The 21,719-nt window shown below is 40.4% G+C and overlaps 1 protein-coding gene across 1 annotated transcript in view; it reads left to right on the top strand.

Moving 5' to 3' along the window:
• NECAB1 (N-terminal EF-hand calcium binding protein 1) overlaps positions 1-21,719 on the top strand; it is a 187,590-nt gene that overhangs the window by 32,795 nt on the left and 133,076 nt on the right. Inside the window, exon 3 of the mRNA XM_072734344.1 lies at positions 567-675. Coding sequence (XP_072590445.1) covers positions 567-675 — 109 coding nt within the window. The remainder of the gene's footprint in view (positions 1-566; positions 676-21,719) is intronic.

The raw sequence follows: 21,719 nt of genomic DNA, 5'->3' as shown, positions 1-21,719 counted from the left end.
GACTCCCTGATTTGATGGTCATTCACTTTTGTGTCCCACAATAAGTAAAATGTGTTTGTCTTTAAAAAGTGTTCATTTGCTTGAGTAGTGAAGGGATGAAGACGGCTTGTTGGATTGTAATAATTCTAAAATCTAAATGTTCACCTTCATTCAGTCAATATACACTTATTAAAAACTACTGCTTATTCTGCAAGCTGCCGGGTCCTGTATATGAGGACCTAAAATGTCTAAATAATTGACTTTTAGGCTCTATTTGGTTGGGTGGATATCTCTTTGGCCTGTTTAGTTAAATGGCTTGTTAAATGTTTGCCTTAGAAATAAATGTTCCCAAACATACTTAAAACCATGTAGGCCTAGTCCATAAGGGCGTATACATCTGAAGTCTTTGTACTATGGGGGTATATTAAATTATTTTCCTTTTTAACACCTTGAATTATTCTTTCTTTTTAAATAAATGTATATCCATACACAGGTAAACCTGCATAAGCACTTGGGCAGTTTTTAAACTTTTGTCAAAATACAAATTTGAAATGATTTGCTTCTCTTCTCTTTTCCTACCATTTCAGATGATGGAAAATTGTCCTTTGAAGAATTCAAAGCATACTTTGCAGATGGTGTTCTGAGTGGAGAAGAATTACATGAACTCTTCCATACCATTGATACACATAATACCAAGTAAGGAACTTTTCTATTGGGTTCTGCAAACGATGTAGAGAAGGTATGAACAACCACACACTAGATGGAGAGAATGAGAAAATACGTAGAGGGCACGTTTTGTAATGTTTGATTCTCTGTGGTTAATTTTGAGACACCCCCTTTTGAGTAATTCTAATACTCCGAAAAGCTGAGTATTGAATTGCAAAACAGTGATCTTCTGTTGGGAGCCCTCTTAAGGTAGCCATAGGGTGTGCAGAGATTATAAATAATTCTCATTCTATCATTAAGAAGAAAGTAGAATTTTACCTCATTTCTTAGGTTTCATCTCCATTTTCCTCATCTAAGAATTGTCCTTAGGCCATTCTTCTATTAGTGCAGTAAAATGTGGAGCTGCAGTGATTATCTGGACAATTCAGATGTGCTTAACTCTAAGTCCCTGTTACCTGAGACATGCAGGTAATTCAGGACACGGAATTTTTTTTCTATTATAATCAATGAGTACAGTGATCTATCTTTTTTATTTATTTTGCATATATAAGTCTTTGCATTGGTAGAACGTTGTTAAAGTTTCTATTTATATTCTTACTATACTTAAAAATGTAAAATAATGAGGAATTGAGGATATAGAACAACAGAAATGTGCTGTTTGGTTTGGGTAATTGAACCAAATCCCATTATCTGTAACAGTCATGATTGCAGGATTCTAATGTGGAAGATGTGTCATTTTGGTCACGCGGGAAGATCCATCAGCGTGTCTGCTACTTGAACAATCACTGTCTTGCTTTAGGCAAAGCGTTGACATGGTTCCAGGCAGTGAGCCAGCTTGCCAAGAAAATGCTCTCGGACTACATCTAAGCACAGACTTTTTTTGTGGCAACCTAGTAAGAAAAGTTTAAGGATTAAATTCGCTTTCCCCAAGCAGCTGCAAATTTGTTAAATAATCAATCTGTAAGTTTCCTGACTTCTGTTGGAATTTCAAATTCCCTATGAAATGGCTTGTTTTGTTGTCAGAAAAGGTGTTAACTGATAACTGTGTCAGAAGCTCCATTCCCTTCAACAGATCTGAGTCCCTCCTAGCTATGGGTAGTGTGACAGCTTATAATTTATGGGACGTAGACCCCACTAACTGATCTTTTTTTTTAAATTTTGATGATTTTATGTATTTATTTATTCATGAGAGACCCAGAGAGAGAGAGATGCAGAGACCCAGGCAGAGGGAGAAGTAAGCTCCCTGTGGGGTGCCTTTGGCTCAGGGCATGACCTTGGGGTCCTGGGATTGAGTCCTGCATCTGGCTCCCTGTGAGGAGCCTGCTTCTCCCTCTGACCATGTATCTGCCTCTCTCTCTCTCTCTCTCTCTGGGTCTCTCATCAATCAATCAATAAAATAAATAAAATCTTTAAAAAAAAAAGAAAATATCATAGATACTGTAACTGAGGTATGTTCACGCACCTTGGGATCACACAGTGGGACAAGGAAATTTTTAGCCTAGTTTGGCAGCCTCCAGGACTGTTCTTAGCATTAGGGAATCTGGAGTTGAGTCTTTATGGGAGAGCAGAAACTAGGTAGGTAAAAAAAGGGATGGGGGTACATATATTCCAGTGGAGGAAAAAGCATAAGTAAAGGCCTGGACGGTTTAGCTGGTTGGGAGGGACAAGTATTTTCATCTTACCAAAGTGTCGGTTGTAAGGCTGAGAGCAGGAGGAGAAAATCTGGGAAGGGAAGAATGGGCCAGACAGGAAGGAATTGGCACTCTTGAGATGCAAGAGCGCTTCAGATTTAAACTGCAGGCTGGGAAATGCTGTTCAAGCACTTAAGCCAGGGAGAAACGTCCTTATAGGTTACTGTGGCTCCACTGATGGACAGAGCTAAGGGGGTAAAGGTGGAGAAAGACCACAGATGTTAGCTGAAGTCTTAAATGACTGCTAAGAATAATGTTTATGCATAGAAGAAAGGAAGAAAGGAAGCCGTGTGAGCCGGTCTGAGAAATGATAACCTAAGTGAAAAAACAAGCAGAGGCTCCGCTTGTGGCTCAGATGTTGGAAGTTGAGATGCTAATACTCCATTATGTATGCTGATTATTTCTTCCTCATTACAGTTATTATTAGAGTTTTAACAATATCCAGGACTGGAACAATTGCTGAGAATCACAGTTGCAAAATTAGGCGTCACAGGGATTTTTCGAAACACATTTACTCCTATTAGTGAAAAGTAAAGTGTTCGGTAGACTTTACTGGTCTGATTTGGTATTTTATTTATACATTTATTAGTTGGAATTACTTGGCATGCATTAAGATTATATTAAGTGCTAAAGAAGTATAGGCAGTGATTTATACAGTAAGTCCAAAGGAGTAATTATTTCAAACAGTTACTCTCACATACGCATTCGTAGAAGCACTTTAAGTGTTTTCTGGTAACTGTTTTATGATAATGGTGCTCAAACTAATTTGGAGCTGAAATATATTAGAGACTTCTGAATTGTATTAGTGAAATTCCTTTTTTATTTCTTTTAAAAAAAGAATGTCAGTGTCAGGCTTTGATTTTTTAAGGAGATTAATTCGAACATTGACACAAATTTCGGAGCTACACTTCAAGCAAATGATAACTTTTGTCTTTGCGTGATCCAAGTTTTAATTAGTTTAGTGATTATATTATATATGCCATATATTCTTTCCCCTTCCACATAATTTGTAAGAAAATATGTTCTCATATTGCCAACTAGTCAGATTTGCTCAAGGATACATCTGGCCTGAGGATGGGCTGGACTGTGTCACACAGACTCATGGTCTCATATTAATGGTGAACCATGAGATTCGGATACCATGAGTGTGTGCTGCTGAGGCCCCGAGGGATGCCTGGTTCCTGTCCCCCTCCCGTCTGGTGGTTTAACTTCCTCTTGGAGGTCCATTAAGTCACTGTCTACTTAATGCACTGCATTTTCTTGAGCTGATTTGAGTAAGATTCCATCCCATGCAAAAGTGTATTCTAAGATCATATTAGCTCATTCCTGCCATCTATGGAAATTTATCGTTTTGCTATAAATATTATATTTGCCATGTTTGAAAAGTGACATATCCACTCTGAAAATATTTGGAAAGAAAGAAGGAAAATATTGAGAACCTATCTTGCTAGCTAAAGTCTCCTTTTTTTCTCATGAAGAATGTTCTTGAAATATCAATCATGGAAAGCAAATATTATTTAGAAATGTAATTATAGCTGTTCCTGTAGTACCACATAAGGTATTTTAAATACCAAAATTAAGTAAATTATTCCTTATAAAAATGACATTAAAAAAAAACCCATCAGGTAAACCTATAGATTTTCAGACCATGTTTTTATAAGTAGCTTTTAAATAGACAAACTATAAACGTAGAGCTGTGCATTGATAAAAATGAAGTTTTAATAAGTAAAAATTAAATATATTGCCCTCTCTACATGCTTTTAGGTAGCAGTTTTAATTTCCAAATCCAACTCTCCTGGTTTTCTTCCTTTCCTTTCATTCAGTCATTTCTTTGCTCCTTTATTTTAAAAAATCAATATATGCTTTTAAGAAATTATGTTTAGAGGATCCCATCGCAGGCAGCTTTTAATATGCCCTGGAGCCACTTGGACCTTTTCAGTCAGATTTCCTCTTCTGGATGCAACTATAACCAACAGAAATGAGAACAGATCCAAAGACGTGCAACTTCGTAAGAGCTTACACTTTTGAGACACTGCAGAGATTTCTATACATGGATATTACCAAGATTGGAAGTATCTATAGGTCTGAATCATAGGGAATTTTTTTAGTGTATTTCAAAATGAAACCATCCACCACACGTCCCTCTGTGTTCAGTAGGGTATCCAGGGACTTGTGGTCACCTTGCCAGCTTGCACAGGTGCAAGCTTAAGCTCAAGATGCGGTATTATCTTGTTCTAATGAGAATTCCACGAATCAACCTAGTTGTTTAATTAGAACATTTTGGTTTTTTTTGTTTTTGTTTTTTAATTTTTTTTAATTTTTATTTATTTATGATAGTCACACAGAGAGAGAGAGAGGCAGAGACACAGGCAGAGGGAGAAGCGGGCTCCATGCACCGGGAGCCCGATGTGGGATTCGATCCCGGGTCTCCAGGATCGCGCCCCGGGCCAAAGGCAGGCGCCAAACCGCTGCACCACCCAGGGATCCCCTAATTAGAACATTTTGCCAGAAATTATATTCAGGCCTAATATACACAGCCTGAATATTTCACTCAGAGCAGGGACTAGAAATGACAACACCCTAAATGAAAGTAGGAGAAATCTGAAGGCATCAGAAATCTAAATTCCCATCACCTTTATCCAAACATTAATTTTAAAATTGGCAGAACTTTTCCACCACGTTTGGACATTTAGAAAATTCTCATGAGTTGTTTTTTTTTTTCTTGAAGGGTATAACTGATTGAGTGTGGAACAAAAAGCCAGTGTATTTCTGTGAGTGATACTGGGGATATATAGCATAGCAAAGAAAAAGAAGTCCAAAATGTAAGTTTTTTGTCAAGAGGGCAAACTATTATTGAAATTTGTAACTTTCTCAAACTCTAAGGGAAATGCATACAATCTAATATTACAGAACATTCTGAAAAATGCCATATCCACCCTACTAAGCCTTTCAGGATTTCATAGACTTTTGTCAAGCCTCATTTTAACTGTCTAATCTCTGGGTCAGATATGCCTAATCTTTTTTCTTCTTCTTAAAAAGAAAAAAGAAAGAAAGAAAGAATTGTTAATTTCTCAGTCCTTTGAATTAGCCTTGTTACATCTTTTCCAGCTCCATTAAAGGGTTTCGGACACACATTTTTCTCAAATTTTGTATACATTACTGTCTAAAAAAGAATACACAAAGCGCTTAGCATATAAGTTGGGCAAAGTTCAGCACAGACTAAAATCTACAGCTTGTATAGCTTAAAAATTGAAAGCACCCCATCAGTTAGAGAGCAGGAACAGATAAAGAGGGAGATTAGTAGGTCAAGAGGAAACTTCCATGGTTCGTCAAAAGTGCTCTTACTCATCAGAAAGCCAGCTTGTCTACATTTTATAGTCAGTTAGAGGAACACGGGAATAAATTAACATAATTCCCCGTGGTGTTAACCATAGCACAGGCGGGGGAAAGATCCCCTAGAGACCAAAAAGGATTCTTTCAGTATCCTGCACTTTGGAGCTCCAGATTGTTAAGATAGACCAAATGGTAGAGCAGATGGGAGTTTTGCTCTTAGGTCACAGAGTGAACGCACAGAAAAGCTTCCCAGGGCCTGCAGATGGGGGTGGGGGGAGGGTTTGAAATAGAGATGGGCAACTGTCGTCTTCAGGTCGAGTATTCCTCATTCCAGGCTAAAATAATTTTTTTCAGTGCCGATTACTGGGATTTCACCCAATACTTGTTAAATTACTGAAGCACACCAAAGTGACAGAAATATCACCACCTACTGAAAGAGCATAGTCCATCTTGAGCTAGCTCTAAAAGCTCAAAAATCTCTTTCATAAGCTGAAAATTTCTCTCTCGACTTCCACTTATTTTTCTTAGTTCTGTTCCTTAGGGGCATGCAGAAGACAAATATTTTATGACAAGTCTTTCTAATATTTGAGGACAGTTTTATGCACCAATGATGAGATAAAAATCCCATAATAATTGGAGAGTAATGATAGCAGAGGGTTTATTCCAGATGGCAGGATTTGGTTCCTTCTGAAACAGAAGGTGGTTCATCCTGTATTTGTGCATGACAGTGAAATGCTAAAGCCTGATGAGTTGGTTGATGCAGCCACTTTCTCCCTTGAATTATTCATCACAAAATGTGTAAGTAGACACATTTTGTGGGCAGTAGGAAAAGAAGGCCCTATCAGTACCCCAGGGAAGGTTGGCCAAAGCATATGTGGTGTAGCTTGTACCACGTAGTGACTGGAAAGTTCTTTGTAGTGGGCAAAAGAGATATTCCTGTTAACATAACCAATCCCGTCTTCACCTGGAACTGGAAACTCAGAAAGCAGAACCAAGACCTAAGTGCCTGGAGAACAAGGAGGTCGCAGTCTCAGGTGCTGAGCAAGTATGCCAGGCCCGAGAGGTGCACAGTGAAGAACTTAGAAGAGAGTAAAAGGTGGTGTAGCTGCATCTCAAGATGTCAAGTGAGGGAAGGGAAAATCAAACTCCAGAGTATAACGGGTATGATGGGGTGGACGGAGCAGGTGTCCAGAGTTGAGGTTGAGCAGTATGGAGTGGGCAAAGGAGCTGTGGCTGCAGAGGGCTCCAAGTATTCCAGCAAGGCCCAAATTGGCCAAGAGCAAATGAGCAGCCAACACAGATGGAACATTTCTTTCAGCTCTATGAGCAAGACTTGGCTGTAGCACAATGAGCTACCACCACCTCACACAGGTCACAATGGCTAAAATTAACCACTCCGGAAGCAGCAGATGTTGGTGAGGATGTGGAGAAAGGAGCCCCCTCTCACATTGCTGGTGGGAATGTAAACTGGTGCAGCCGCTCTGGAATATAGTATAGAGGTTCCCCCAGGAAGTTAAAAATGGATCTACCCTATGACCCAGGAATTGCACTACTAGGTATTTATGCAAAGGATGCAAACATAGTAATTTGAAGAGGCCCTGCACCCCAATGTTTATAGCAGCAGTGTCCACAATAGCCAAACTATGGAAAGAGCCCAGATGTCCATCAGGGAATGAATGGATAAAGAAGAGATTGTGTGTGTGTGTGTGTGTGTGTGTGTGTGTGTGTGTAGAACTAGAACTAGAGTTTTATGCTAAGCAAAAGGAGTCAGAGAAAGACAAATACCGCATGATTTCATTCATCTGTGAAATTTAAGAAACAAAACAGATGACCAAAGGGGAAGAGAAGGAAAAATAAAATAAGATAAAAAGAGAGAGGGAAGCAAACCATAAGAGACTCTTAACTCTAGGAAACAAACTGAAGGTTGCTGGAGTGGGGGTGGGTGGAGGACGGGGTACCTGGGTGACGGGCATGAAGGAGGCCACTTGATGGAATGAGCACTGGGTGTTATGTGCAGCTACGCATCACTAAATTCTACCCCTAATAATACACTATATGTTAACTAACTTGCATTTAAGTTAAAAAAAATTTTTTTAAAGACTTAGCTGTAGGAACTGAGCTGTGAGTTGACCGCTGTCCAGGCATTAAGTAACCTCCTTGGCATAACCAGAGAAAGGCCAGGAGGTGTATGCTGTTTTCCAGAGAGAGTCAGGAATTCTGTTTTCTTGAGCAGATCCTCTTGCTGGATGTCAGGATGGTTACTAGAAGCCCTGGGTTCGTATCGCTACCAGCTTGGTGAGCTCCCAGAGATTGCTTTCCTTTCCCAATATCCCAGCAGAATTCTGATCTTGACTTGTGTTAGCCTGGCTTGGGTTTCATTCACATCCCTGGAAAGTCACTGTTTTTAGGAAAAGAGGATGTGAACGAGAACCGGGATGCTATTTTCAGAATAAAGAGGACTAGAGGCTGGGCAGGCAAGACCTGTAGGTCACCTGCTGACTCGACCTCAAAGACTTCCCTTTACCCACTCATAGCGGATTATAATCCACTTCCCTAATGGGCCAAGAGGCTTGGTGGGGCTTGAACTCCAGAGAGTTTCTATTGAGTGTGAGGTCATTCGGGACAATCTGGAGTTCTCTCTAATGGAAAAGATGGAAGCTGGAGATCCTGGTTACATGAGCTGTCCGAGGTTCTGGTTCCCTACACCTCCTCCCTTCCTGACCATCTGATTGTGTCACGTCCCTGTGTTCCTCTGTTCCCTTACTCTAACTCCTACAATCATGCCTGCAGTGCGGTGTCTTTGCTCCTTGTGGTCCTGCCAACCCTCTGTATCTTCAGGGACTGCCCAAATTTAGGCAGGCTCAGTGAGTGACACCTGTTCTTTATTCCCTTAGTCTTGCTCCATAGTTACTCCCACCTAGTTTGGATACTCGGGGCAGTTCTCACATACTGTGTTATCCTTATTTCTTAAGAATTTAAAGATTAGCACCATGAACATGGCTAAAAGAAACACTATTTGATCATATTTTTTTAAAGATTTTATTTATTTATTCATGAGAGACACAGAGAGAGGCAGAGACACAGGTAGAGGGAGAAGCAGGCTCCACGCAGGGAGCCAGATGAGGGACCTGATCCCAGGACCCCAGGGTCATGCCCTGAGCTGAGGGCAGATGCTCAACCACTGAGCCACCCAGGCGTCCCTATGTGATCCTATTCTATACTGGTGCACTTTTGCCACATTTTTAGAGTCTAAAAACAGAAGTCTTAAGAGTCTTTCTAGACCTCACCCTAATCCGTAACCACGTCTCCAGTTATTGATTCCATTTGGCCATTAGCACTAAACCTGCGGACATCAAATTTACTTATTATTCAGCTATTTTTCAGATGTGCCTTTCACCACAGTCATCTCTGAAACACATTTACTTTCTTTGAGCATCTGTAGCTCCTATGGAGAGAAAAAAAACAGGCTGTTTCCTGAGAGTTCCTTTTAAAATTCTTTACTTTCCCGTGAAGCCTTTTCCTTGACACCACTGCCGCTTCCTCTTAAATCAGGCCATCCTACAATCTGCAGTGTTGATTGAGCTGAGGATTCTTTCCTGGATGAAAAGTGAGGACTCAACAAATCTACTTTATAATTAAGAAGATTAGCATAGTTTGGGGGGATTTATAAAGGAGAGAATTTTTAAGGAGATTTTTTTTTTTTCAGATGATGTGGGAAATGGATTAGTTGTGGTTTCTGAGAAAAAAAGAGTTGGTCTCAATTTTCTCTGATGGTAGAGAAGACAAATTTGTGTCAAGGCAGTTCATATATAATTTCTAAAATTATATTGAGAAAGTGTTTAATTTTTAATTGAATAGAAAAGTACATTTATTGACTGAGCACGTGCCAGGCACTTACTTGCATCGTCTTATTTAATCTTCACAAAAAACAAATAAAAAGGTATCATTCCTCTTCACAACGTACAGTTAGGCAGTCTGATACAGAAAGTTCAGTGACTCACCCAGGGTTACACAGGGATGGTATGTAAGGGCCCGGGAATCTCATGGCTACCTGAAAACCAAAGTCAAGCTCATGGTCAGGCCACTTCAGTAAATTTTCAGATTTTCAGCTATTTATTTTGTCTACCAGAAGTCAAAATATTCCATAGCCAGTCTTAAAAATCACTTTCAGGTATTTTCTTTTTGATGAGAAGGTGGTTCATTCTCTCCAGCAGAATATATTTGGATGTACAGTATAGAGGTAATTGCCTTAATTGCTGCTTTAATCTCTTCCCTTTTTATAATCATTATGTAGGATTTTTACAGTGTGGGAGTCGCCACAATGTAGAGATGTTATTCTTTTTCTCTGTGGACATTATTTCCATTCTTTGCACATTTCCCCACCCTCCATCCTACCTTTATATTGGGGATTCATCTCCTACTTTTGGACTTAGTTCCCAGCCGCCTTCCATCCCGTCACTGTGCATTTGGCTCATTTTCTCCATTGTTCTTCAGAGCACTCACAGGGTTTTACTGTTTCCTTTAATCATTTGTGTTAAAGGCCTTTGCTTTCAAGCTCTTTCAGATCATCTTATATTTTTAACCTTATCCAGAGAATTCTTTTCTGGTTGTCATCTCTTCCTCCCAGTAAAGAACGTGAATTCTCTTTTAATTTTTACTGAACTCACTTCCCATCCACCATAATACAATTGCTGGTTGTAAAGTAAAATTGATCACTGCTCAGAATAAAAATTGTCTACGGAGAAACCTAGGTGAATTATTTATTCACAGTATGCGGTATTCTTTCTTCCCTAATGGATCCACCAAATGGTTGAAATCAAGTCAGCAGAATGTTAACCCCAATCTTTTAAAAACACACGATGCTTACTTCTTGGATGTTTTCTTCTCTCTTCATCCCCCAGCACACCAACCAATTGTGTCTTTTTTTTTTTCCCCAGCTCATTTATCTTACGAATCCATCTAATTCTCTTTATGGTCAGGACCACTACCCAAACGCAAGCTTTCTTTCTTTTACAACTGCATTATTCTCAAAATGGTCAGTTTGGTGGCGTATTTACAATTTTTTTCTCTATGATACCTCCAGGTTTTAGGATTTTTGCAATGAGTATAGATTATAAATAGTCTGATAGTGATTGCTTCCTTTGGAAATGCAATTTTTCCAGAGCAGTCTCTTAAGGAAGATAGTTTATTCTATAATAAACAATTATATAAATAGCATATACTTACTGTAAAAAGAATTCAAATAATACAGAAATCTTAAGAAAGAACATAAAAATACCTGAAATTTCACCACCTTGACCTAACTACCAATAGCATTTGGTTGCCATGCTTCTATTGTGTGCATTGTTTTAATCACAGAAAGCTATTTTCTTGGATTTCTTCCCCTCTCTCAGGATCCACGCCAATCTCACCCCACATGACCAATCTGGACCACCTAAGCTGTGATCTTCTGTATCGTTTTCCATATTTAAATAATCATATATACATGATTTCCCTGACCTTTCTTACTAGGTTATATTTCTCATTCTACTTTCTCCTTATAGTGTGTATCTGTTCTCCGAAGCATTCATATAAACTACAATTTTATGTTTGTTCAGTGTTGATTTGATTAATGCTCACCTCCCTGGTGTAAACTACATGAAGGCAGAGGTCATGACTCTTGCTTTCCAGCAATTCCCAGACCCAGCACAGTCTCTAGGACATAGTGTGGGCTCAGTGAGAAGGGATGGTTTCCTGCTTCCCTGTGTCTCATGCTGTGCACTTGGCCTGAATAGTCCTGCCCCTCACCTCTACCTCATAAACTTTTCCAGCCATCAGGGTCTATTCAAAAGTGATGTTGCAATGCAGAAAGAACTCCACTTAAATGCTTAAGCACTTAATGCTTAAGTGCTTAAATCCCTCCACTTTCTAGCAGTGAGGACTCTGGGTGGTCATTGCTATTTACTGAGCCTTAATTTCATTGGCTGCAAAATGGAGCCCAGGTAAAAACTCATTTTGCAAGGTTTAGCAATAATATGTAAATACCTGTCACAAAATAGTGATCATGATTATTATTATTAAGATGTATTCACTAACCTTTCCTTCTTTCCTGATTATCATCTTCTTTCTCCAAATTTTCTATAATTGCAGTTTATACTTTGACACAATACCATATAGTTGTATATCATCTATTATTTTTTGCTGATTGTTTCGTGAACATATTAACCTTGTCTCTAAATCTAAATCATGCAATCCTTTGAGGCAAGAATATGGTTTTCTCATCTTTCCAGTAATTGCTACAATACATTCGGTAAGTACTTAGTTGATTGATTGCTATAGGAATGGGATATATTGACTGGATGTAAGAAAAGCATACAATGGCACGTTAGGGTTGACTTTTAGAATTTAGATCCTGGCTGACTGGCCAGGGAAAGGATGATGCTACTAACAGATCCTCTCAGATCAAAAAGGAGAATTGACTCTTTTTGTAGGGGAAAGAATAAATAATGAGTCTGGCTTTGGACTCTCAAACATTTGAAATGTTATTTCTCTTTTAAAATAGTTCTCTACTCCCATGAATTAAAAACCATGTGATGTAATTTTAAGATGTAAATATGGATTATTTCTTTAACAGACAAAAAATATGTTCAAAATAAGAATTTTTCTTTGTCCCTGTATATTTAGTAGATCTGTATTTATATATAAACAAAGCTTCCCTGCTTTAAAAGAAGCTCCTACTATATAGAACATTATATTCTCGTTTCTGTTCTTAAAACGATTCTTGTGACGCGTCAGTGGCTCAGTCTGTTGAGCATCAGCCTTTGTCTTGGGTCATGATCTCGGGGTGCTGGAATCAGTCCTCCAGTTGGGCTCCCTGCCCAGTGGGGAGTCTGCTTCTCTCTCTCTCTCTCTCTCTGCTCATGCTCTCTCTCTCTCTCTCTGCCTCTCTCAAATAAATGAATAAATAAAAATCTTACAAAAAAGGTTTCTCAGTGGGGAAAAAAATAGAATGGGAAGAGCTTTTAGTAGTGAACTCACACTATATTAGGAAGAAAGCTGAGCATGGGTATCAGCTGAACGTTATTCTTGACTCATTCACTAATGGGCTTAATGGTTTAATTTTGTTTTTAAGTTTTTCTGGGAATCTGTTTTTAATGAACTTTAGATTAAAAACAATGATTCAGAGTAATTAAAAATCTACATGTGGAAAAGCTCAAAGGGATTTTTGTCTTTAATATAGAGTATATTCAGAGAAACATAGTCAATGAAAAGAGCATAGTATGAATGTATGAAAAATTGCTACCCTCATTGTATTTGAAGAAGTATTCTTTAGGGCGAAGAAGGCAATCTAGATTTCAAAGCCCATGACAGACATCTCTGTCCTTGGTTTATTATTTAAAGTCTTTGACATAAGTTTTCTTGACCAGTAACATGAATCCCTGGAAATTTAATAAAAATGTTATGGATATTACATATTTTAATTTTGGTGAGAAGAGCAGAGAGGTGGCTGTGATACGCTGTATCAGACACTCAGTGTTATGGCCAGAACAGCAAAGAACCAGCATGTGAGACTCACTTTTCCTCTTAACTTCTAAATCAGGCCCATAGCCTTTTAGGAATAATTTTTTAAAGATTTTATGTAAGTATGTATGTATGTATTAGAGAGAGAGAGAGAGAGAAAGTGCAAGTAGAGGAAGAGCAGAGGGAGAGGGACAAGCAGACTCAGTGCTGAGTGCAGAGCCCATTGTTGGGGACGATCCCATGACTCTGAGAGTAAGACCTGAGCCAAAATCAAGAGTTGGAGGCTCAACCGACTGAGATATCCAGGTGCCCCTGAATAGTTTTATATCAACCCTGATTTAGAAAAAAAAAACAAAAAACAAAAACACAAAAGACAAAACAAAACAAAACAAAACTCGAATATGGAAAGAGCTTACCCCAAAAACCCACTGAAAGTTCTTTGGAATTCCAAGGAAGAGAATCCTAGCGATTAGGAAGAGAAGGAGGCTAATAAATTGAACTTTGAAGGGTCTAAGAGTCTGTCTGGCATACCAACTGAACTTACCATTCTTTTTTTTGTTTTTTAAAGATTTAATTTATTCATGAGAGACACAGAGAGAGAGAGAGAGAGAGGCAGAGACACAGGCAGAGGGAGAAGCAGGCTCCACGCAGGGAGCCCGATGTGGGACTTGATCCCGGGTCTCCAGGATCACACCCTGGGCTGAAGACAGACGCTCAACCCCTGAGCCCCCGAGGCATTCTTCTAACAAAGTGTTAGTGTTTACTGTGTGCCAGATATCGCGCGAGGTACTTAGGATATGGTGGTGAACAAGAGATTTATAGTTTAGCCGAGGAAGTAGAAAAGTGGTAACTTGATTAATTATGGCAGGGAGATAGAAACTGTTTTGGAGTTAGGGGTGGGGGCTGACCTAGTGGAAAGGGGTCAGCCAGGACCTCTTGAAAGCGACTTTTAAGTGAATGTTGAGCTACTATCAAGAAGAGGTGTGGATTTGAGTGGGGATGGAGATGAGAGAAGTTTCTAGCCGAAGAGAATGGCATATGGGGAAGCTTTGAGTAAGAGAGAGTGTGGCATATTGGGCGTCTTGGAAGACATGCAGTCAGCCCAAATCACTGTGTTCAGGAGGGTGCTGGTGGAGAGAGGGACCAGAGAGACAGACAGAGCCACTTATGAAAGGCTCGTTAGCCAGTGGAGCATCTGGGTTTCTACCCTCAGGTCGCTGTGGAGCCATCAAAGGGTCTTCAACATGGAAGTGACCACACTAGGTTTCTGGTTTAGAAAGATGGATCTCCCCAAAACTAAGAGGATTGATAAAAGGTGACAAGTCTGGAGACAGAAAGACCAATTAAGAGGCTGCTTCAGCGATCCTTGAAAATAATGTTTATCTGAATCATCATTTTAAAAAAATAGTCTTTCTGAGTAGGTTTAAATCTTTCTGATCTGGAAAGATATTGAATGATCAATACTTTGATAATGCAGAGCAATAATACTGGCTAACTTTTATGTGCCAGTTTTATAATACTTTAAAAAAAATTTTTTTTAAATTTATTTATGATAGTCACAGAGAGAGAGAGAGAGAGGCAGAGACACAGGCAGAGGGAGAAGCAGGCTCCATGCACCGGGAGCCTGATGTGGGACTCGATCCTGGGTCTCCAGGATTGCACCCTGGGCCAAAAGCAGGCGCTAACCCGCTGCGCCACCCAGGGATCCCCTTATGTGCCAGTTTTAAGTATGTTCCATCATTAACTTATTTAATCTTTACCAAAAGACACCTACGAGTGAGCCCATTTTGCATGAGGAAGCCGGAACACGGAGAGATTTAGTAATTTTCCCAAAATCACACAGAGAGTGTGAGGTAAGCCTGGGCAGTCTGGCTCTTAGTCATTACTCTCTACAGTGTCCTGTTAAATCAATCTCTTTTTAAGAAAATATTTTATTTATTTATTTGAGAGAGAGACCACAAGTCAGGGGAGGGGCAGAGGGTGAAGCAGGCTCCCCGCTGAGCACAGAGCCTGATGCAGGGTTCCGATCCCAGGACCCTGGGATCATGACCTGAGCCAAAGGCAAATGCTCATCCACTGAGCCACCCAGAGGTACCCCTAAATCAGTCTTTATGTACTCTCCTGATGTCTGGCAAAGTGGTAATCCTCACGCTGTTTCTGAAGGCATTGGCCAAGCAAACTTTTCAGTGTTTTGTTCAACTTGGGTTAGTCATACTTGTAATTGCAGAACTGCATGAAGCACAGAGTCCTTGCTCATTGCTGCCTCCTGGGTTCAGGCCGGAGGGTGGGGGGGGGACTATGGTGGCTGGGAAGCTGTCCCATTCATTTCATTCTGGGCACGCTGTCTTAACTCTTCTATGAGGGCTATTGCTAGTGTCTGTGGCAGGGGCGCTGGTGTCCTCAATTAATAGAAATCTGATCTTTCAAGAGGTGTTACTGTGGAAGAACAAAAATAGCTGTGACGAAGCTGTCAATTTAGTGACCAAGTAGTTGGAAGTAGTTGATCGGACAATGTGCGTAGAAACGAACTATCTTGGGCTCTCTAGAGAGCCCTTGGAGATTAAACTCTCCCTCTCTGAAGAGTTCACCTTAGAAATGCGAACTCCAGTTGATAGGAATTGCTTTTTTTCCTAATCATGTCGTTGGCAGGCAACAGGAGCTTGGAAAATGGACTTCCTTTGAAAAAAGAGATGGGCACAGTCTAGAGACAGATGAGGGTCAAAAGGACCTTGACTTCAGTAATAACAGGAGAATATTGGAGCTGCTTGAATCTCTGGGTATCATCTGGGAAAGGGAGTTAAGAAATGCCGTCGCCAACTGGAAGGTATTATGCTGAGCGAAATAACTCAATCAGAGAAAGAATTATATGATTTCACCTGTATGTGGGATTTAAGAAACAAAATGGAGGATCATAGGGGAAGAGAGGGAAAAATAAAATAAGTCAATATCAGAGAGGAAGAAAAGCCATAAGAGACTCCTTTTTTTAAAAAAAAAAAATTTATTCATGAGAGACACAGAGAGAGGGGGTGGGTGGTGCAGAGATATAGGCAGAAGGAGAAGCAGGCTTCCTGCAGGGAGCCCGATGCAGGACTCGATCCCAGGATCCCGGGATCACACCCTGAGCCAAAGGCAGATGCTCAACCACTGAGCCACCCAGGTGTCCCACCATGAGAGGCTCCTACCTCTAGGAAATAAACAGAGGGTCCCTGGAGGGCAGGGGGTTGTGGAGAGGGGTAACCAAGTGGTGGTCATCAAGGAGGGCATGTGATGTGATGAGCACTGGGTGTTGTATGCCGCTGATGCATCACTGAGCTCTGCCTCTGAAACTAATACAACAATATATGGTCATTAATTATGTAAACTAATAACACAGTATGTGTTAATAATACAATAGATGTTAGTTAATTGAGTTTAAATAAAATAAAAATAGAAAAAAGATAAAGAAATGCCATCCCCATTAGGGACTCCACCTCCCTGCTCTCCTAGTGGTTAGGTTTCCCAGCGGTGAAAGGGACTTGGAGACTTGTGGCTGAGGACAGCGGGGGAAAGGTGGGGGATGGGATATATAGGGTCTGGCTTAAGGGAGAAGGGCCTCCTGTGGCAGCTCGGAATGAAAGGAGGACAGTTTGGATCCTGGAAGGAATTACCGGAGGAGAGGGGACACAGAGGTGGCTCAGGCCGGAGAGGTCATGATAACCAGGACCCCGTGCAGTGCAAAGGTAGACTCTGGAACATTCTTCAGGTGGGTCACAGGGAGCCTCCTAAAAAGGCGACCTACTTGTCCTTAGGCCCGAAGTTGTAACCGGTGCCAATGTACATGCTGAACAAGTAGATGCAGAGGTACTGCGTTCTGAATTTTTCCATTGTTTCTCATCCCTTCAGGACAAGTGCTGGGTGGCTGGGTGGGAGGGAGGATTGGTGAAGCTGCAGCTCACATCGCAGAAGCTGTGTGCACACCAGACTCGTCAGCGGGCTCTTGAGGGCCTGGCTGTGTGGGTGGGCTTCCTGTTGGCTGTTTGCTGTTTGTTTTATGTGGGCTGGAACATCTTGTCTGCTAGAGCTCTTTGCTCCTCAGAGGAGTCCTGGGCTGTCTAGCTCTGCACTGAGCACGACTAGAGCTGTTCACCACACTTCCAGGCTTTTCCAATGTAGGACTTTTTCTGCAGAGCTGCAGTGTCAAGACAGTGCTGACACTGAGATGGCCAGACCATCTTTCCTTTATTGTTGTTCTCAGTGAATCTCGGTACGTCACCCATGATTCTTATGGTGTGTGTTTAAGAGTATTGTGACTACTGCCAAGGCCTTGCAGGACATGATTGTAGGCGCTGGAGAAGTTGCCTTAGAACGTGGCAAATGAAGATAGGCAGAAACGTGGAAGGTCTCCTTTTTCGTGTCCCTTCCAGAATCATTCCTTTTGGTTGAATGCATGGGTTGCTCCTGGTTTTCCTTCCCTCTTCATCTCCAAGAGAGTTCTAAGTAGCGCTTGCCCTAGCAAAGGAAGGAGGGAAGACTCTTTTTATGTTTCCTCTTGTTCTTTTTCTTTGCAATTTCCGAAAACAGCTGTGGTTCACAGGGTCACAAGGGGGAAACTCTAATATTTTTTTTAGCGTGTAGTAGAAAAATGAACTTGACGATTTTTCGTTGGCCGCATTGCCTGTTATTAGAACTAGTTCATGCTCTCCAACCGGAAGAGTGAGACACGCTACGGGATGGGACCCCTCGGATAGTTGCAACGCTGGACTCAGATTTGTTTCATCTCACTCATACGGATATGTATCAAGCACTGGCTATGGGCGGGAAACTGGAAATTCAAAATCTAGCATCATTTTTAGACAGAAGTACTTCCTTCTGAGCAGGATGTTTCCTTTTATAGTTTTTGATCACTGACAGTGTATGTCAAGGAAGAGGAAAAACCAAGCTTCTTCAAGGGAAATCTGGGTCTATAACTCTTTCATCTTTCATTTGAGGAAACCGAGTTCAAAGAAGATAGAGCGATTTCTCAAAATTATGACTGTGTCAGCCTGGGCTAGAACCTATGACTCCGGAACCCATCCCTACCTCTACTTTCTATTCTGTGCTGCTTCCTGACTTCCAGATATATCAGACCAGAAACTCAAGTGGAAAGGAGATGGGATATGTCACTTTTCTTTTTTTCCCTGTAAGTCAACGTAATTTCTATTTCGAGCCTCCTATTCTGCTGGGTGGTGGAAATGGAATCAACTGCAGTCAATGGAGGGTCATTCTCCTCTATTCCTGGTGGTTGTGTATTCCTGGTGCAAAATCACGGGAGAAGAAGGGCACGTGTTTGTCTCTGTGTTCAGCTCTCGGGGATGTATCTGCAGTGGTGTCTTCTTCCCACGTGATCTTTGGTCAGGAGTTCGGTTCAGAATCTCCCTCTGCACATTCCCTTGTTCCCAGCCCCCTAGCATTTTTCATGTCTCCCAGCTCCCGGGGCCACATTTCTACTGCTCTCAGAGCCTGATGATCCCTGTATTGTTCCCAAACCGGTCTCTATAGAGGTAGGCGGTTTTGTGAAGCTGTCGCAGGTCCTGCCCGGACACCCCACCCCCACCCCCCATAGATCTGCTGCTCCCATCATGCCAGCCTAGAGGAAAACCAGTCTTTCTACCTGGAGATGAGTCACAGAGCCTCCCTGTTGTCCGATCTCAGACTTCTTTACGGTCCTCCCACCGAAACACCACTTCCACTACAGACTTGGCTTTGAAGGGAAGGCAGGGTAAATGACCTTCTTTGGGAAGATAACACATGAATCTCAGTTCTCTCCATTTTCCCCTCTTCTAGGGAACTTGTATCTAGTTGAGGGGTAGGGAGGCTTAGCTGTTACTGAGTCATATTCCTCTAAATCCTTTTTCTTACCTGGGTCAAAAGTCAAGAATCCAACCCTTGGTATGTGTCAGGGTTCTCCAGAGAGTCAATAGGATATATTTTTATATAGAAAGAAGTTATTTTAAGGAATTGGCTCATGTAATTTTGGAGACCAAAGAGTCCCAATCTGCAGGGTAGGCTGGCAGGCTGGAGAGCTTGAAGGAGCAAGTATTGCAGCTCAAGTTTAAAAGCCATCTGCTCGAGAGTTTTGTCTTGCTTGAGGGAGATCGATCTTTTTCTATCCAGGTCTTTGTATGACCATGGCCCACCTACGTTATGAAGGACAGTCTGTTTTACTCTCACAGATCACTGGTGTAAATGTTAATCTCATCCAAAAACACTTTCACAGAAACATCCAGCATAATTTTGACCACGTATCTGGGCACTGTGGCCCAACCAAGCTGACACATAAAATTAATTATCACACTCCTCTCTTGTTTGTGGTCTGTCTTGTCTTTGGTTCTCTTAAGAAAGTAGTAACCTATTCAGTAGTAACCTATTCAGTAGAAGGAAATAATAGCAGATGTTGTGGGCATAAAAGCAGACGGGAAGACTTTGATTCATTCTTTGAAAATACATACCATGTGTAATTATAGTACTTATATACTTATTTTGAACTATTATTAATTAGAGCTTTTCAATATGCTTTCAGTACACTTTCAGTCAGTTTCACAGGTGTTTATCTTTGGTCTCCCCCCACCCTCCAAAAAACCCAAAAGTTTCTTCAAAGAAGGCACTGGTTCATTTCCCATTGACTATAGTATTTTGTACAAATAGTAAATTCCATTAATCGAAAAAATTTATGAGCCATAGGTATGTATTTATACATTTATTTATTTAAGTAAAATCTTAGGCAGTTTTCAAGTGATATTTGTTACAAAGAAAACATTTGAAGTATAACTGCTTTCACTTCACTTGATGTCTTTTTGGATCATCTTGAGACCTTGCAATTTTTTCGTCTTTATGGAAAATCAGAAAACACTGGTAAGTGGTAAAAGTTAAGAGCAAAATTTCCAAAGTGAGCAATTTTTTTTTTTCTCCAAATAGCGTGGTCGTTTTTCTTCTTTGAGTGTCATCTATGTTCCTAATTTTTGAAGTAGATTTTCCCTGAATAATTTTTAAAAGCCCACAAAGTAATGCTTATATCTTCTTTTGAGTTGCCGGGAGACCACAGGGTTTTTTAGAATGAAGTGCCACCTGGTACATCCTAAATTCTGTGAAGCAGAGCTTAAGCTGGGCTGAGTGAACAAAAAGTGACATCTCCTTAATTACCACAAAATGATACCTAGGTACTTTCATGCCAGCTTTAAGGTAACACTGAACATAGCTACGATTGTGTTTGATTTTAATGCCACTTACATAAGGTAACCTTTCAGACCTGGAATGACTCCACCAGTGTTGCCAACTTACCTTTAATAGGTATCCTTTGGGTGCACATGTCTTCAGTATGGCTGACCACATTTTGGCCACTGGTATCTAATGCTTTCCTAGGCTTGTTATTGCAAAATAACTTTTGGTTTAACACTGAAATTGCAGGAGTAATTATTTCACTTATCCTTGATGCTTCACAAAGAAAGAAAATAACAGACATCTTATTGTCATCAAAATGGAAACTGCAGTAATTATGTCATAATAGATTTAAATCTGTGATGAACTTTGCTTGATCTCTGTTGAGATGGAACTGTGATCGTTCTAGAAGCCTCAAAGAATACTTCAAATAAATGTTTTATGGATTGCTTATTGCAAGAGACTAGCTATGACTGGTCTTCAGTCTTTTATAGCAAACGATTTAGGACAGAGAATTTAGCTTTGAGTATCTTTGATAATGAGAATGCATCAATCAAAAATCAAGTATTTTTTTCAGTCGATGCTATTATCTACTTATTTGTTTATTCCAGTTATTTAGTGAGTGCTTACTGTATGCTAAACTGTCCAGACTAGAATTGACATATAGTTTATTTATTTTGGGGGTGGGGAGAAGGAGAGGCAGAAAGAGAGGGAGAGAGAGTATCTCAAACAGGCTCCATGTCCAGTGCAGAGCCTGACACAGGGCTCAATCTCAGGACCCTGAGACCATGACCTGAGCTGAAATCAAGAGTCAGAGGTTTAACTGACTGAGCCACCCAGGTGCCCTGTATAGTTTAAAATAATGGAATAATTTAGATTTCTGAATATTATTTTTATGACAGATTAAAAAACAGATTTTATTTTTTCAGTATTATCTGTAATAAAGCAATAAAGATAAGAAGATAAGATAAAGAAGGTAAATCATGTAAAGATTATTTGTCATGCATACAGAGAGCTGATAGGTAACGTAACACCATGCAAATCACGAATAGTTTAATAAAACTGTTAACAAAACAACCATAGTTGATCATTGTATGTAGTTCTAATTTCCGTTTTTGTAATAAAATTATTTGCTTTTGAACTCTCCAAAGCCAGAGGAGAAAGGACCAGAACGGATTTTGGTCTAGAATTAATTTAATATGCCAAAAATTTTAAGAGGAGAGTATGACCTGTCAAGCAGAGTAGTCCTCAGTTAACTTCAAATCATTTGAATTTCCTCTTCTAGATGTCAGAAAGGAATGGAGAGAGGAAGATCAAAGATGGACAGGCAGAAAGGAGAAATTAGAGAGATAGAAAAAAAAGTAAATAAGATGGGAT

The sequence above is a fragment of the Vulpes vulpes genome, chromosome 13, assembly GCF_048418805.1.
Source record: "Vulpes vulpes isolate BD-2025 chromosome 13, VulVul3, whole genome shotgun sequence".
NCBI classification, from domain to species: Eukaryota; Metazoa; Chordata; class Mammalia; order Carnivora; family Canidae; genus Vulpes; species Vulpes vulpes.
This window is presented reverse-complemented; position numbering and strand designations above follow the sequence as displayed.